Here is a 16,394-nt window from a genome sequence, read left to right on the forward strand (position 1 = left end):
ATGTTTGGGTCTATCGCGTTGCTATCCCGCGTGAAGTTTGTTCTAGCGAGACACCGTAGCTGGGGATTCCTGTCGAACTTAATGTAGAGGTGGGCCTTCAGATAAAAACAAACTTCAAAACTGATTACAATTGGTAAGGCGCTTATTTGTCATCGCATTAATAGTTTGAGTTCGTTTGTAGTATTTTGCTGGGCAAGTGTACAGACGGACTAAATCCTTGAAGGTGTTAATGATTGAATGTTAAAGCGAAGCTAAGAGTCGTCCATCGCTAGCTAAAAATATTGTAGCTGTATATAGTGTTGAGTTTGGGGGGACGGAGGGGGCGAACGAGGGCGACAACATGGCTCCTTTGAACACAGCTCAACTTATTGGAAGAACATCAATATTTAATGTTACGCACCAAGCGGTCCTTTTAACACCATGCAGATAGAACCGCGTTGTACACTAGTATGATCAGTGATGTCGAACTTGTTGAATATGAACCACGACTGGGTATTGGAAAATATATAAATTAAGTTACACAAAGCTGCCATAACAATCTCCGCGCAAATTCATCTGACCTCTGAGATTTTTCGTTAGTCATTTATTAAAGATATTTAATGTAACGTTAGCATTCGTTGTATTTTTCAATTGAGTGATTTCATTGTTTTCAAAATGAATATGACTTATCCAATGTTAACGAGGCAGTCAACCTGAACATTAATTCAATACAGCCCAGCCAATCATGTTTCATTATCTTACTTCTAGTTATAACGTTAGCTTTAACTCTTCAGTACAAGCTATATAATTAAATAATACCCAACACTACCCTCTTCTCCGTGACAAACTAATCAGCAGCTTTATGCATACTCTATATTAGATATCATCATACCAGCAGTGTTGGTGTTGTTTTGTTATTATTAATAGTTTCTAATAGTGGTAATTGCATTTTTTTGGGAAGTTGGTTGGCATGGGTAACACAAGTGACAGGGTGTCCTCTGACCGCCATGGCGCCAAGGCTCATCGTTCTGACAGTGGCAGTAGCCACAAAGACCAGGAACACAGCAACAAGCTGGTGGACAGCACAGATGATCCCAACATCTTCAATACTCATGGTTCAGAGTCAAAGGTAACTCATGAAAACGTGTTTTTCACTTTACATTACAGCTATCATTTTTTCATGCCCTTTATTTTGAATGAATAGTTTATTTTTTCAGTTTAATACACATGCCACATCTCCATTCAAATGTGCACCATGAAATGCTGGAGATAGAGAATAGATATGACTAAATTAATAGCTGCTGGGGTGACTGGACATTCATACATTTTTCGACAAAAAATATTTGGTGTCTTGAGATTTATTTGAGTTGAGTCATTGTTAAATATCTTCTTCTACTGCTCACTCTCACAACCAATGTGAACTGTTCTTAGGGGAGGGAATGGGACGAGGGCTCCTGATAGAGGGGACATGACTGAAGCGCTGTTTGTTTCCCCACCAGGTGTCTGGGGAGAAGGAGTTCACCGCCCCAGATCTAGAGGACCTGGTCAAGACGGGGCCCCAGGCCAGGCCTACTGTCATCCGCTGGGCTGGGGGAGGCAAGGATGTCTTCATCGCCGGCTCCTTCAACAACTGGGGAACCAAAATCCCCCTCAATAAAAGGTGACGGGAGCGATGATTTTTACATGGTTTACATAATACACGTGTCTGTGGGATCTGAGAATGTAAGTGCACTGGATCGATAATCACTGTTACATGCACACCCTGATCTAAATATTTTAAATGTCTGAATCAGGTACTGTAAGTAAACGTACCAGGCAGTCATTTTAATTATCAATAATTTTTTGTTTTGTAGTCTTATAATGGTGTGTCACTCTGTGTCCTCAGCCATAATGACTTTGTAGCCATCTTGGACTTGCCAGAAGGAGAGCACCAGTACAAGTTCTTTGTGGATGGACAGTGGGTTCATGACCCTTCAGAGGTACAGGAACAGCTCAGCTAAAAGGTTCAGCTTCTTCATGTAGTATAGTAACCTGAACTGCAAATCATACTACTCAAATCATATCATAGATGAACAAATAAGCAATTTAAGTTATTGAAATTTGAACATCCATACAGCCAGCCAGCCAGCTTTAAATGAAGTCAGAAGAATCTACTAGATCTGGGTTCCTTAGTGTTTTGAGGTGGCCTAAACGTGTCCAAAGACCTAAAATGCTACGTTCTAAATGAACTAAATGGCAGTTATTCGGGAAACTCTTTTTTCTCTCGTGGCTACATCTGATGCACACACGCCACTACTTCCAGACTGTGGTCACCAGCCAGCTGGGCACCATCAACAACCTGATCCAGGTGAGGAAGTCCGACTTCGAGGTGTTCGACGCCCTGCAGGTGGACTCCCTGGACAGCTCCGACACTACAGGTCAGTCATGGGGTTCAGGCCCCGCCACGTTTGTCATCCCATTACGATCACACGATGGATAAGTCGATCACTGTCCGAGGTGGGATGGTATTGTGTTGTTTTTGAACCATTTGGGCGATTCCAGATCTATCCAGCTCCCCGCCAGGACCTTACGGACAGGAGCACTACGTCTTCAAACCCGAGGAGCGCTTCAAGGCCCCGCCCATCCTACCCCCTCACCTCCTCCAAGTCATACTCAACAAGGACACCAACATATCTGTGAGCTGGCCTTTCTCGCTCCACAGCTTTTTATTGGACTTTTCGACCCTTTCACTGTAATTGTAAACTTTCTTTCTGTGTTTCTCTACCTCTCTCACTCACCCTCTCACTCTCGGTCTTGTGCCCTCTCACCATCGCAGTGTGACCCGGCACTGCTGCCAGAACCAAACCACGTCATGCTGAATCACCTTTACGCCCTGTCAATAAAGGTGAGCCGGACAAACGATTGCTTCATCGTTGCTCTATAAACTGTCTGAGCATATGGTTATTACCACGGTTTAGTACAGACCGCTCTCAGAAGTCTGTGCACAATCACAATGCTGCATAGTAATGGGAGTGGGATTTGTGGGAAATCATTGGGTCAACCATTGAACAGCCATTTATGATGCACATTTCTTCCTTGCATACCCATTAATACATTAGAATAACAAAACTCCCTGTCTGTTTCCCTTTGCCTTTCAGGATGGGGTTATGGTGCTAAGTGCCACTCACAGATACAAGAAGAAGTATGTGACCTCACTGCTGTACAAGCCCATCTAAAACCTCAACCGCTTTGGCTTTTAGATAGCAGAGAGCTGCATGTGTGGAATCCACTGAATTTTTTTAATCATCGCATTTAGCCAAGTATTGCACTGAAGCAACAGTTTACGGGTAAGCTTAAAGCCAGTCAATGAGCAGACAATTTCAGAAGTGGCACATTGTTCTCCTCTAAGGGCACTGGGTAGAAAATAGCATTGGCCAAAACATGGATCCATAGAGTGTGGTCAGTGGAGCAATTGGCAATGCAGAGCCTGCTCTTCACTCATGGCTGGATAGAAGGTACAATGAGGATTGATTCACAGTCTACGGTTAACTGGTATTAAGGGACATGGCGAACCACCGTGTGTATTTGTGTGTTTTGGTCACCTTGGAGATTGTGAGTGTCAAGAGTGTGATTAAGAGTATGTTCTATGCATCTCCCTATGAGATGCATAGAAACAGCCAGCTTTATTGATTGTGTTTTTGAGATTAAGTTTATATAATAGAGGAGTGTCCTTCATATTCAGACCCGACACACTACAGCCGTTACTTGAAGGAAGTGATGTTTTTCAACAGGAAGCACGGCGATAATGGGTCCATAGGCAACCTCAGAATGTGGTTATAATGGTGTAATCAGATCCTAAAGCTCACATTGAAACAGCAAGTGTAACCATGGCCAAAGTCTGTTCATTTCCATTAGCAGAGTACCATAGAAAGGGAGGGTTAATAGTTAGGCCAGCAAACTAATGGCAGAGGCTGGAGGCTGCCTGATCAAGTGCAATAGAACTGGGTGTGGGGAGTCAGAGTATTTCCTTTTCCTTTTTAGTTTTTTAATCAGGCTGGTGTTAGTGGAATGTAGGTCCCAGGCACCACACTGGTTTAGTTCAGCTGTTGCCTTCATCGTTTCCTAATGCTGCCAGCACTTTAATCAGCGCAGGATCATTGACTTAACCGTTAGACTATGCAGCATTACAAGTCTTGTACTGTAGTGGTTGGAAGGACTGCAGTCCAGTCTTCTGTTTTTGTTTTTTTAAAAAATAGAGATGTTAAGATTGCAGTGCTTTTTGTGCTTTATCTGTGTTTAAAAAGATTGTCCATAAGGATGTACTGTATTTGACTACTGATGTGTTGGCATGTATATTTATATCAAGTGGCTTGAGCACGCAAACAGTTCCTGTTGCTATAGCTATTTTGCATGTGTTGATTGATATCAATGTTGCTTTCTCACAACCAACATTGATGTTTTCTTTCTGAGTGTCGTGTAAAACTAAAGGCAATCATGCCAAGTTTTGCTACGGCTGTCACTGTTGAGATAGATATGTTTCATTATTTGGCACTGTTAAGGATGGAAAAGACAATGCATGTTTGTAATTGATTTGAAATGTCTCCCTTTTTTTTATCAGCACAATGTTTCAATTTTGTCTATTGTAGTGCCATAATCATCGGTTTGGAGGAATTTCTGGTAGGGTCCTAATTATGAAGTTGGTGAAAATAACACACAACACATATGTTTTCTAATTGACTAGGACATCACTTTAAGATTGGCTTCAAGTGTTGATTAGTTGGTTGCTCAGAATGAAAAAATTAAAAGTGTGGGGAGGGGATATTGTGAAGCTTGAACCAAAACTAGAATTTTCAAACCGTTTGTCTTCATAGAAAATGCAAATAACTTGTTTTCAATTATAGGGTACTGGTTTTTACTTGTTTGCGAATAAATCGAACTAACTTATTAACTTTGTGTTAAAGAGATCATATTGTATGAACCCAAATTATCTTTGAGTTACTTGAAAAAATTTGCTGAAGTTACTGTTAGTGTAATTCAAAATGTTCATTATCCTTTGGTATGTATAACAATGCAGAAAGTCTCTTCACTCTCTGTTGACAAACTGACAACGTGCGTGTACTTCTGTATTTGGTGCAGGGTAACGTAAGAACACGCATTTCACTTTTGTTTTATTTATTTCTTCAGAAAACCTTTCATGATGCGTAAACACAACACACTGTGGCTGTCATCAGAGACTGACCCGAAGTCCTGTCTCGGCAATTCTAGTTCTCTTTCTTTCTACAAAAACAAAGCTGCTTTCCAATCACATCAGTCAAAAGTACTATATACAAACAGAACTATCAATACACTGTTTCATACGCCGTTACGTTTCCCTCTAAACAAACTATCAAAAAGGCATTGTTTACGCTCTAAAAAGGTGGAGACCGAATCTTTAAAAACACTGGTCGAAACTTGAATTGATAGATTCTTTGAAACTCTTAATGGTTTTACCTTCCACCAAATAACAATTCACATTTTATGTTTAAATATTTGGTAATTTACTCATATCCTTTTCTATAAGTAGGGTTAGGGTAAACTGACGGAGCACAGACAAGACCTATTTTTGCAGAGAGTTTTATGTCTAAGATAAACACAAAGCGCTAGTTCAAGGCCATTTCCTACATTTGCATCTTGTGCTAACGAGACTCAAGCTAAAGGCAAGCAAAGCAATACTGCCCTTTTATGTTTCCGTTAATACTGTGATCAAGGGGCATTACATCAAGGCATGGATCGTGATCGCATGTGATACAGCCTATGTGAGGATTTATTTTAAAAAGCCACAATTCTCTTAACATACATTCCTTACAAATCATAGAAGTGAATACACTCAAACATATTCTTAAAACATTGATGTTTAACATCAAATAAAAGCAGGTGTGTCGTAAAGCTATTGCACAGCTACCCAGGTATTACACTTTGCACGAAGCAAAGTTTGGCATTGATTTTTTCCAAACTGCAAACTTTAAAAACATAACGAAGGCAACAGTAGCAGCTATCTTACAGCAAAACAAAAGCAATAACAATGTACAGCAAGATCACACATCTAAGCACACTGCAACAGCACAGCTGATACCACTAAACCAGCACTAGAACAATGGTCCCACCTGTAGCATGCCAAAGTTTGTAAAACTTATTAGAACAGATTAACATCTTTTGCCATTGCCATGGAAACGCAACAATAACTACAAATACTTTGTCAAGCTTTGGTCCATTAAAGGAGCAAGTTTCTGTCACATAGTTCTCATTGAACTGATGCAGCTTTTCTTTTCTTTTTCAACGGTTACCCTCTCTGTGGTTCTGTTAGACAAAAATGTCATCAGGTTTTAGCAATAGTCTCACTTCCTATAGTCTGGTACGACTCGTGTTTGTCCTTCACATGGTTAAGGCAAATCAAATGAAATTAAGGAGTTTATAGTTCAAACTTTGGCAAGCCACGGTGCTCCCCTGCTCCACAATTCAACATGTGGTATGTTACTCTCCAAAAGAAAACGGTCATGCGGTCATCACTGCAGAATAAAACACAGCGACAGAGAGTGTCGTACAGTATTGCACGGGTGTTTGTCTTAACATTATCATGTGTATAAATAAATACGTTTCAGTGTCAGGCTAAGATATAGCAAAACAAAACAGCAAACTGTTTTTTTTTTCTTGTTCATTCGATAAACGTTAGTATTGCACATGCTCGAATGAGGACTCCTTTCGGTGGAGATTGAATACTGGTTCGATCCGGTTCCATTTCGGCCCTTAACCTTAAGGCCTAGTCCAAACAAAACAAGTTTACTAATTTCTACCAGGAAGATGGACAAACACCATCATAGCTGGAATATGAGTTCAAATCTGCCAATGGATTCATGTTTTGGCCACAAAGAGAGATGGCTAGGGACCAAAATGGAACCATTACTTGGTTCTCAAGGAGAACACTTGGCTAATGGCTAAAAAGTAAAACATTCATCAGCCCTCACCATATATTAATACAGCTAGTACACAAATACTGAGCTCAGCAGTGCACAACTGTGTACATTCCTTCACGTGTTCAGTGATACATTGTAGGTTTAAATGTTTTTTGCATTGTACTGGCAAAAATGTCTTCATTAAGGTAATCGCCACAAGGAGTAAACTTGCATTTTTGTGGCAGTAAAAAGTTGAGGTCCAATTTTTTTGTGTTTCGATTGAGTGATCATATGTTGTCATGTTTGCACAGGTATTTCATGTGTGTGTGTATTTACTTGTGAGTGTGTGTACGTAAAAAAATCCTTCCAACAAGCCATGAGTAAACATGCATTAACCCTTTTCCCATCCAACGGCTGTCTGGCTGGTAGGAGAGGATGCCCTTCGATACAGATCTGACACCAGCATGGCTTTTAGACATGGCTTTCACAAAAACCGAAGTACCAAAAACACCTGGTTCCAGACCAGATCGGAGGGGACAACCTCCCTCTACCTTCATCCGCATCAGCCCAGGACGTACGTCACTGAAACCACCGGAGGCACATCGCAAAGACCATCTGTTACTCTCACAACAATGCAAACTGTAGAATTTTTCACACAAAGACAATAATAGATGTACGGTTGTTGGACAGGTGGGGGGTGGACAGAGGGGGGAGGGGGTTGGGGTGTGGATATGGCTCAAGTTGCAAATATAATGGCTGGACAGGTGGTAGTGTGGGGGGTTGAGTGAGAGGCATGGAGGCACTCTAAAGTTTGTCTGGGTGTTTAGGGAGGATGGGTTGGTCTGTAAGGTGGGGAGGAGAGGTTGATGGGGTGAGGTAAGGCCGGAGGTGGAGGGAGGGAGGGGGGCCTTGGCTGTTCTTATTGGGAGGGCAGGGGGTGTTCAGAGGTCGCTAGCGTTGAGGCTGGTTGTCTTTTAATAAGTCAGAGTCTCAAGAAGGCATTGGCTGCTGCGTTTTCTAGCCACTGGGCGCTGATTGGTTGTAGCCACTGCAACGCCGAAGGCTTCGCTGGTCTTCAGGAAACTCCAATCATGGCGCCTCTCTCTGCCAGCAGGTCTAGGGTCCGCAGCTGGAAGAAGGGGAGGACGGAGAGAGGAGGAGGAGGAATGAGCTCACTGAAACCGGTTCATGTGTAAAGGTTAGCAGCCGGCCTGAAGTCTATTGTGTTATGATGTTAATTTGTGATTTTGAGCAAAACGTCACTGTTGGCAGATGAGAAGCAAAAGAAAAATAATAAGAATGGCTGCTCAAATCCCTGACACATGCATGTTTAAACGAACTCAGTTTGAACATCCTTGATGTTAAAGAAGAAGTTCAACTCTGAGTACTTTATTGTAAACAACGCAGTTCACAATAAATCCATTGAAACATGTTTTTTAGAATTAAGGTATTTCAAATCTTGTTTAAAGTAAACAAATGTTTTGAGATTATTTCAGCAGAAAGCCTGATAAGAAACATGTCCTTATGAACAACAGCTAGGTATGAAAGCAGCAGCCTTGTTCTATATCAACATCCATTAACGCACAGCATTCCCCGGTAACAGCCCAAACGGGTGGCAAAGCCCATGTGATGGTCAGCCACTGCACAACAACAACAGGCACATTCAGGGGGAAGTAGTCCGTGACCACACACACACACACACACACACACACATTTGTTAAACCCGGCTAAGGGAATACAACCGTGTCACGGATCAACTTCAACCCGTTGCCGTAGCTACGAGGCGTCAGACAATTACCAGCAGAAGGAGTGGAAGAGGCGGGGCTTAGAGAGGATAGCCTCTGCTCATTCTTCTGGAGGTTCAAAAGACAAGAGAGGATGGAGGGATGGAGGGAGGGAGGGAGGGAGGGAGGTTGATGCAGGTAGGACAGGTAGGTTGGGTGGGTAGAGAGTGCAGGGAGAGTAGGAGGAGGAATACAAGAAGTGAGGAGACAATTCCACATTGGAGGGGAGGGGAGGCTTAGCGGGGGGGAGGGCAAATTAAATAATAATAAAGTACACAACACAAATACACACAATTACGACATATTACAAAATAAAGGAGTGAGAAACACAATGTTGGACCTATTGGGGTGTAGACATACAGAGACACGTTTGAAAACACAGTGTGGCTGGGTGTCGCGTTTGGGGGCGTGCTCGTTTACCTCCAAGTTTGTCCTTGCTTTCTTTATCACATCACGAGTCCTTGACACTGTGATAACACAAGAACAGTGCATATGACACTACATAAACACATGAAAACAAGTCCGCACTGGGACAGCTTAGAACACAATTTACCCTTCCAGCAAAGCTTTGATGGTTGAATACACCGATCACTGATCAGTGTATTCAACGTTTACCATAATCCCCTGTATGCACTGATCCTTCCTTCTCTGTTCCCTTGGACCTCCCCAGGACCACTGATCCTTCCTTCTCTGTTCCCTTGGACCTCCCCTGGACCACTGATCCTTCCTTCTCTGTCCCCTTGGACCTCCCCTGGACCACTGATCCTTCCTTCTCTGTCCCCTTGGACCTCCCCTGGACCACTGATCCCTCCGTCTCTGTCCCCTTGGACCTCCCCTGGACCACTGATCCTTCCTTCTCTGTCCCCTTGGACCTCCCCTGGACCACTGATCCTTCCTTCTCTGTCCCCTTGGACCTCCCCTGGACCACTGATCCCTCCGTCTCTGTCCCCTTGGACCTCCCCTGGACCACTGATCCTTCCTTCTCTGTCCTCTTGGACCTCCCCTGGACCACTGATCCTTCCTTCTCTGTTCCCTTGGACCTCCCCTGGGCCACTGATCCTTCCTTCTCTGTTCCCTTGGACCTCCCCTGGGCCACTGATCCCTCCGTCTCTGTTCCCTTGGACCTCCCCTGGACCACTGCTCCTCCCTTCTCTGTCCCCTTGGACCTCCCCTGGACCACTGCTCCTCCCCTCTCCTCCCCCAATGTAGACCCTGACCCTGGCCACTCACGCTGGTTGACGATGTAGTGCTCCATGTTGTCCTTGGTGCGGTTGGTGCTCCTCAGCCTCTGGACGGTTCCCTGCAGCACCTCCTCCTGCTCCGACATGCGCAGCCTCAGGGACAGGATCTCCTCCTGCATGGCCTGCTCCTGTGTGCGGATAGGAGCACACACACACACACACACACATTACCACAATCCCCCTTCATTCCTACTGCTGTTTGCATCACTCATGTTTCCAGGCACAAGGCCATGTTGCACTTTGAGCTTCTTTTATGTCCTAACGATGAAGATGAAGTGTTTTTATGTTTCAAATATGAGCTGTGTCAAAGATGAATGTCCCGCTGTTGATGGACAATAACGCTGTCTTAATCTGAGTCTAAAATATGTTATGGAAATCCTAATACATTTCCCTCGACCTCTCTTCTCTGCGGTAAGCCTGGCCTTCGTTCATCAAGCGGTGCTGTCGTAACCATAGTGATGAACCAACCTTTTTCAGGCTGACGGGGGAGCGGTCGTTGCTGGGCAGAGCCGCCCTCCAGAACATCTTGAGCAGCGAGAGGGCCTCCTCGTGGATCTGCCTCAGGGTCTTGGTGTTGGACAGGAGACTCTTGATGCAGCTGAAGTCCAGTGCCTGCACAAGGAGATCCGTTTATGACCACGTCTTTTTTTTGGAAGATTGTCTAATCAACCCATCACCTACATCTCCATGGCAACAAAGCCCTCCGCCACTCACCAGCTCGTTGCCCTGCTCCTGGTTGCCCGGCAGCAGCGGTTGGCTGAGGCAGGCCTGCAGAGCCGTCTCCATGCGCTGGACGAGGCTCCGCCCCTCCAGCACCTGCTGCTGCAGGGCACTGAAGTCGTCCACGTGGCCGATGGCGTGGCGGCCGTTCCGATTGGCGAAGGAGCCGTCGGGGGCGTCGCCCTCCAGCTCTGAGTGAGGGTCAAACGGCTCCTCGAGCAGTGGCAGTGGAGCTGGAGGCAGAGGGAGGAGCAAAAGTTGGTTTGTTTCCTCTATTTATGTAAAATGGTATTAAGAAATCGTAGCTCTTATTTCCTAAACAACAGCAGTGTGTGCTAATGAGTATGGTTGTAAGTAAGCATAGTAATACAACCAAACGCCATAGCAGCACAGTAAGGTTCCACGATGCATGCGTTAAAACTTTGTAGGTCGGATCTCTTTGTACACCCAGTGAGGGGATTAGCAGGGCAGTTAAAGCGCCACACCGTTGGCAGTGCTGTGGCTGTCGTCCAGGTCTGAGTACGGCCCGTACGGGGAGCCACAGTTAAACAGGCCGATGTCCCTGACGGGAGGGGACGGAGCCGGGTCTGAAAAACACACACACGGCAACGCACACGCCGGGCTCAAACACAACGGCAATGCAACTCATATATCTACACGCACACACCACATCTCTAGGGGTGAGAAGTTAGCATGTCACACAGTAAAGCACGTGCACATTCCATGCATGTGCCCTCGCATGCTTTGAGTGGAATGTAGCTTGACGGATGTATGCAAAGCAAGCCGGTGTGTGGTGTTTGTATGTAGGCATATACGCGAATCAGTGTGGTACACAGTACGCGTCGCAAATATGTTTGTGTGTGTTGGACTTTGTATATTATACACAAATGTGAGTATTTCTTCATGCTCACTAAATATCGACCTGCCTGTCTATCAACCTATCTATCCCGGTGCCTGTCTATCGCCGGGCCTGCCTGTGGAACCAGCCCGCGTCCCTCACCGTGCAGCAGTTGCCGGCGGTAGAAGCTGTCCCTCTGGGGGCTGGCGGTGAGGGTGGACAGGGAGGGCGTGCGCGGCGAGCCCAGGCCCAGCTTCTGCTCCAGCTGCTTGTGGAGCTCCAGCTGCTTGAGGGCGCTGCTCTCCTGCACGCTGCTCTGGAGCTGGGCCCGCAGGCTCCTCACCTCCCCCAGCAGCTCGCCCAGCTCCAGGGGCAGCGCCGGCCCCCCCGGCAGGAAGCCTGGGGACGATGGGCGAGGAGGGAGCGTCAGTCAAGCACTGGTTCAGAGTGGGCAGCCCCCCTCCCTTTAGGGGTGGACACGTCTTTCATAGGGTTCCTGTGGGCGCCGGTGGGTTTGAATTGAACTGTTCAATAAAAGCAGGCAAAATGAACGAGGCTAGGTGGTGTTTGAGTTCGATCCCCAATGACCACAGTGTGATCTGTGGACAATATGCCAAAGACGCAAGACGCCTAACGCCTGATATCACATAAATCTACAAATATAATGTAAGTAGCTGTGGGTAAAAGCATCCGCGGACGTCTCAATTGTTAGCATTATGAATATATTACTAACAAAAACAAACGTCCTCATGCGTAACCACCCACGTATTCAATTATTATCTGCTTCCTCGTTTCTATAGTTGCGGATTCAATTGACTGTCGATTCTTACAGATATACGAACGGATGGTCAACACGATCAAAGCACACATTGCCCGGCGATTGAGTGCCGACCTTGGCTGGCCTTGGTGCTGCCGCACACGCGGTCGTACACCTGCAGCTCGCTCTGCAGGGAGTGCATCAGGTCCCTGCTCTCGCCCAGCTGCTGTTGCAGGAGGGACCCCTGGTGCTGCAGCCTGGGAGCCGTGGACACACAGGGCAGTGGTTACAGCACACAGGAGACACATGCCGGGTTACAAACAGGACTTAGTGTATCCAGGAAAGGGACCTCCGTCATGGGGAAGTCCCATAATGGAAGCTTAATACTGCCTGACAGGCAGCTTTATATTGTGTTGAAAGGACATTTAGTTCAAACGGCGTGTTTGACGTTACTTAGCCTAGTGCTTGATTAAAGAAAGTCACCCATCCGTAGCCTACCATCTAGTCTTTGTAATGCATCATGGCTATTATCTACTTTTCTCGTTAGAAATGTTGTTGTCGGTATATAATGTTGCATTTTAAGTACTGAATGTGAAATATGACTATAATAATACATCAATAAAAAAGAACAATGGTGTGGCTTGCGTTGCAACCACACTAATAATAAACATAATATAAAACAATTAAACAAATAAATAAACATCAAAATACAAATTCTCCATTTCAACCCTGTGAACCCCAGCAGCCTCCTCAGTGTAAAGGGCCCCACCTGTTGCTGTTCTCCAGCGCGGCCTGCCTCTCCTGCCTCAGGCTGTGGATCTGGACGCCTTGCTCCTGGCTGTGGCTCTGCAGCCTCCTCAGCTCCTCCTTCCACTGCTCCGCCTCATGCTCCGCCTGCTTCAGACGGGCGTGGCCCGCCAGCACCGCCTCCCTCAGCTGGGTCGCCTCCTCACACACGTCTGGGTCAGGGAGGTGGGGGAGAGAGGGAGAGAGGGACGTGGTTTAGTATCTGAATCAGAATGGAGCCGATTTTCATAAGCATCGATTTCGAAATGACCGGGCGCAGTACCTGAGCTGGCCTGCAGGCGGGACTGTAGCGCCAGGTTTTCTTCCTTCACGGTCCGGATCTCGTTAGACAGCTGGGTGACCGAGTCCAGTCCCTGGATGTAGATGTTAGTGGACGCCCCTGGAAAGGAAGAGAAACAACTTTATAGATAGATTTGACATGCTTACAACTACTGTTGTAAGTATGTATGATACTGTTATTACTCTTTTGAAAAACACTTGAATATGAATGTATTTATGTGTGTGTCTGTGTGTGTTTGTGTGTAATAAACAGTATTTGTTTTTTGTGTGTGTGTGCATGTGTATTCAGTATGTGTGTGTACAGTATGTGTGTGTGTGTGTGTACAGTATGTGTGTGTGTGTGTACAGTATGTGTGTGTGTGTGTACAGTATGTGTGTGTGTGTGTACAGTATGTGTGTGTGTGTGTACAGTGTGTTCGGCTTGCCTCCCTCTCGGCCGGGGGAGGCCAGCTTCTCCTCCAGTTGCTGCCTCAGCCTCTCGTTGGTCCTGATGGACTCCTCCAGGCGCTGGCGCAGACACCTCACCTCCCTCAGGTGCTCCTCTATCAGGTCGGCTCCTGGAGGAGGACACCGCTCCATCACTACTAGTCAAATGTCCAGCCCCTTAGATACCTACAGCCCCTGATCCCAGCCGTCATCTCAAAGGGCTTCACAGGCCCCCCACTATACCCCTAACCCTGACCCTTTGGAGAGATCCCTCCTCTAGGGATGGTTAAGACTCCAGTAGGTGTCCAATGAGCAGGGATATGATAACAACATAAGCATATAACAAGTACAATGGAACACTAATATCTTCAAATCCTGCACTTGACACCGGCAGACATCTCTAAAGGTCATCTCTCACAGGACCCGGCGGCGTGTCGTACCGGCGTGGCTGCTGTCGGCGTGGTACGCTGAGGGGCCGGCGTAGCCCGCCTGCATGGGCGGGGCCACGTTCTCCATGTCCCACAGCGCCCCGCCCGTCAGCAGCCCCGAGTCCGACCTGAGGGAGTGGCTCTCGGCCAGGCAGCCCAGCGGGTAGGGCTGGTAGGCGTGGTGGGAGAGCGGGCTGTAGGCCAGGGGGTGGCGGTCGACGGCGCCGAGGGGCGGCAGCGGGGAGAGAGACGCCCTGAAGCCTGGAACCAAGAGAAAGGGGTCGAGTTATCAGGCCTGTTGGGACTCACAGTTGAAGGGAGGGGTGGGTAGTCGAGAAGTGGGGGGTAGGGCGAGGTAGGGTTTGAAACCCACAGGGTTATAGTCTACCATAAGATATCGTTAAGCAAGACATTTTACTGACTCTGCTCTTTAATGAGGTGCATCCCAAAATAACTTCACATTTGATAAAAGCGTCTACAGAATTAATAATTGTGAATATTGTCCCCACCTAATATTATGTTTGATCAGGTTTATTTGTTATTCAATTATGTTACTCATGATTTATATTTAGTGAATTTTTGATTATATTGTTTGACTGTGTTGCGCAAAATCCTTTTCTACTGGTGTATATGCCCTAAGACTTCCCAAACTCAGACTATTCAGGGCTCATGGTTCTCAAAGGACCCCTCTGCTCACCCTGGTGCTGCCCATGCATCTGCCTGTACATTATGTCCAGCTCTTGGCGAACAGCATTCACCGACACCGCCCTGGGGCGGGGGTCAAAGGTGACCCGCTGACCCCAGAGGTCAGGGCCGTACGGGCTGGGGAGGGAGGAGGAGAAGGGGCCGATGGGGGGGGCTGGAGGGGAGGTCGACGGGAGGAGGTGGAGGAGGATGAAGAACCATCAGAGGGTGAAGGAAATAACGGGGGAAAAAAGTGAGACGAGAAGTGAAAGAAGATGCTATTGATTTGTCGGATATACAATGGGCACAAACACACACACACACACACACACACACACAAGCACACACACTGGGTATGAGTGGCAGCCGTACCTCTGGCGGGCTGAGAGGCAGCGCCCAGAGGGAGGGAGGAGAGCATGTTGGGACAGCTGCTGCAGGACTTGAGCCCGCGAGGCGGAGGGAGAGATGGACCCACTGAAGGAGAAGGGCGAAGGAGAGGGTACAACGGAAGGAGGAATGGTGGATAAGAGGAGGAAGGGTGAATTAAAGAGGGGAACGTGAAATGAGAGGAAGAACGGGGGAATAAAATAAGGAAAGGTGAATAAGAGAAGGAACGTGAAATCAAAGAAGGAATAAAATCAGGAATGACGGGGGAGAAGGAATTTGCATTCAATGTGCAAAGAGCAGAAGCCCCCGGAGGAACTGGGGCCTACCTCCTCTGTGGGGGCCCAGGGCGGGCCCCTGCCGGAGCTGGTCCTGGTACTCCCTGGCGTCCAGCTCCGAGCATAGCTCCAGGTCCTCGTTGGTGCGGCACTCGTCCGACACCAGGGAGGTGCGGTCCGTCTGGTCCGAGGTCTCCGAGAGGGCGTGGCAGCTGGAGGGGGTCTCGGGCCCCTGCTGCAGCTTGGTGTGGAGGGACTCGATGATCTTGTCCTTCTGCTGGAGCTCCTTGCTGAGCCTGCACATAGACACACACACACACACACACACACACACACACACACACACGGACACAGACAAGCGCACACACACACGGACACGGGCACGCACACACACACACACACACACACAAACACACAGACACGCACACACACACACACAAGGACACGGACACACACACAGACATAAGCATTCACACACAGACAGACCAACACAAGCACACATAGACACAGACACACACACACACACACACACACACGCACACACAAACACGGGCACACACAAGGACACGGACACACACACGGACACAAGCATTCACACACACACACACAGACAGACACTCACAAGCACACACAGACACATACACACACGCACACACACATACGCACATACGAGCATGGACACATAATCATTCAAACATGCAAACACACATAAAAGCACACACACACATACACACACAAATGCACATACAGACACATAGTAATGCGCGCACACACACACACACACAGAGCAGACCAGTAAATCTTTGTGTGTTTATTGTATGTGTAATACATCTGTGTTCCTGTATGTATACATGTAAACTGAGGCCATGGCGATTGCATAC

The 16,394-nt window shown here is 46.9% G+C and overlaps 2 protein-coding genes across 2 annotated transcripts in view; one reads left to right on the plus strand and one right to left on the minus strand.

Annotated features, from left to right (window-relative positions):
* Nucleotides 1-61: 61 nt before the first annotated feature.
* prkab2 (protein kinase, AMP-activated, beta 2 non-catalytic subunit) lies at nucleotides 62-4,889 on the plus strand. Its single transcript, XM_079750387.1, has 8 exons — nucleotides 62-133; nucleotides 941-1,108; nucleotides 1,479-1,639; nucleotides 1,865-1,958; nucleotides 2,282-2,396; nucleotides 2,521-2,654; nucleotides 2,795-2,863; nucleotides 3,117-4,889. Exons 2-8 carry the CDS (start codon nucleotides 950-952, stop codon nucleotides 3,192-3,194), a joined length of 810 nt encoding a protein of 269 aa, XP_079606513.1. The 5' UTR covers nucleotides 62-133; nucleotides 941-949; the 3' UTR covers nucleotides 3,195-4,889.
* A 306-nt stretch (nucleotides 4,890-5,195) lies between these two features.
* Nucleotides 5,196-16,394, minus strand: part of LOC307085556 (myomegalin) — a 28,458-nt gene continuing 17,259 nt past the window's right edge. Inside the window, exons 26-39 of the mRNA XM_079750388.1 lie at nucleotides 15,565-15,809; nucleotides 14,180-14,428; nucleotides 13,739-13,870; nucleotides 13,297-13,413; nucleotides 12,997-13,186; nucleotides 12,363-12,484; nucleotides 11,633-11,869; nucleotides 11,118-11,219; nucleotides 10,627-10,865; nucleotides 10,381-10,524; nucleotides 9,902-10,040; nucleotides 9,092-9,138; nucleotides 8,686-8,740; nucleotides 5,196-8,016 (exon numbers count right to left, since the gene is read on the minus strand). Coding sequence (XP_079606514.1) covers nucleotides 7,862-8,016; nucleotides 8,686-8,740; nucleotides 9,092-9,138; nucleotides 9,902-10,040; nucleotides 10,381-10,524; nucleotides 10,627-10,865; nucleotides 11,118-11,219; nucleotides 11,633-11,869; nucleotides 12,363-12,484; nucleotides 12,997-13,186; nucleotides 13,297-13,413; nucleotides 13,739-13,870; nucleotides 14,180-14,428; nucleotides 15,565-15,809 — 2,173 coding nt within the window. The 3' untranslated portion in view covers nucleotides 5,196-7,861. The remainder of the gene's footprint in view (nucleotides 8,017-8,685; nucleotides 8,741-9,091; nucleotides 9,139-9,901; nucleotides 10,041-10,380; nucleotides 10,525-10,626; nucleotides 10,866-11,117; nucleotides 11,220-11,632; nucleotides 11,870-12,362; nucleotides 12,485-12,996; nucleotides 13,187-13,296; nucleotides 13,414-13,738; nucleotides 13,871-14,179; nucleotides 14,429-15,564; nucleotides 15,810-16,394) is intronic.

This window comes from Pollachius pollachius (genome assembly GCF_949987615.1).
Source record: "Pollachius pollachius genome assembly, chromosome: 14".
Lineage (NCBI taxonomy): Eukaryota > Metazoa > Chordata > Actinopteri > Gadiformes > Gadidae > Pollachius > Pollachius pollachius.

Coding starts and splice junctions, on each gene's coding strand:
- prkab2 (XM_079750387.1), top strand. CDS start 950: ATGGGTAACACAAGTGACAGGGTGTCCTCTGACCGCCATGGCGCCAAG. Junction 1,109..1,478: donor CTCATGGTTCAGAGTCAAAG/GTAACTCATGAA, acceptor TTTCCCCACCAG/GTGTCTGGGGAGAAGGAGTT. Junction 2,655..2,794: donor ACAAGGACACCAACATATCT/GTGAGCTGGCCT, acceptor TCACCATCGCAG/TGTGACCCGGCACTGCTGCC.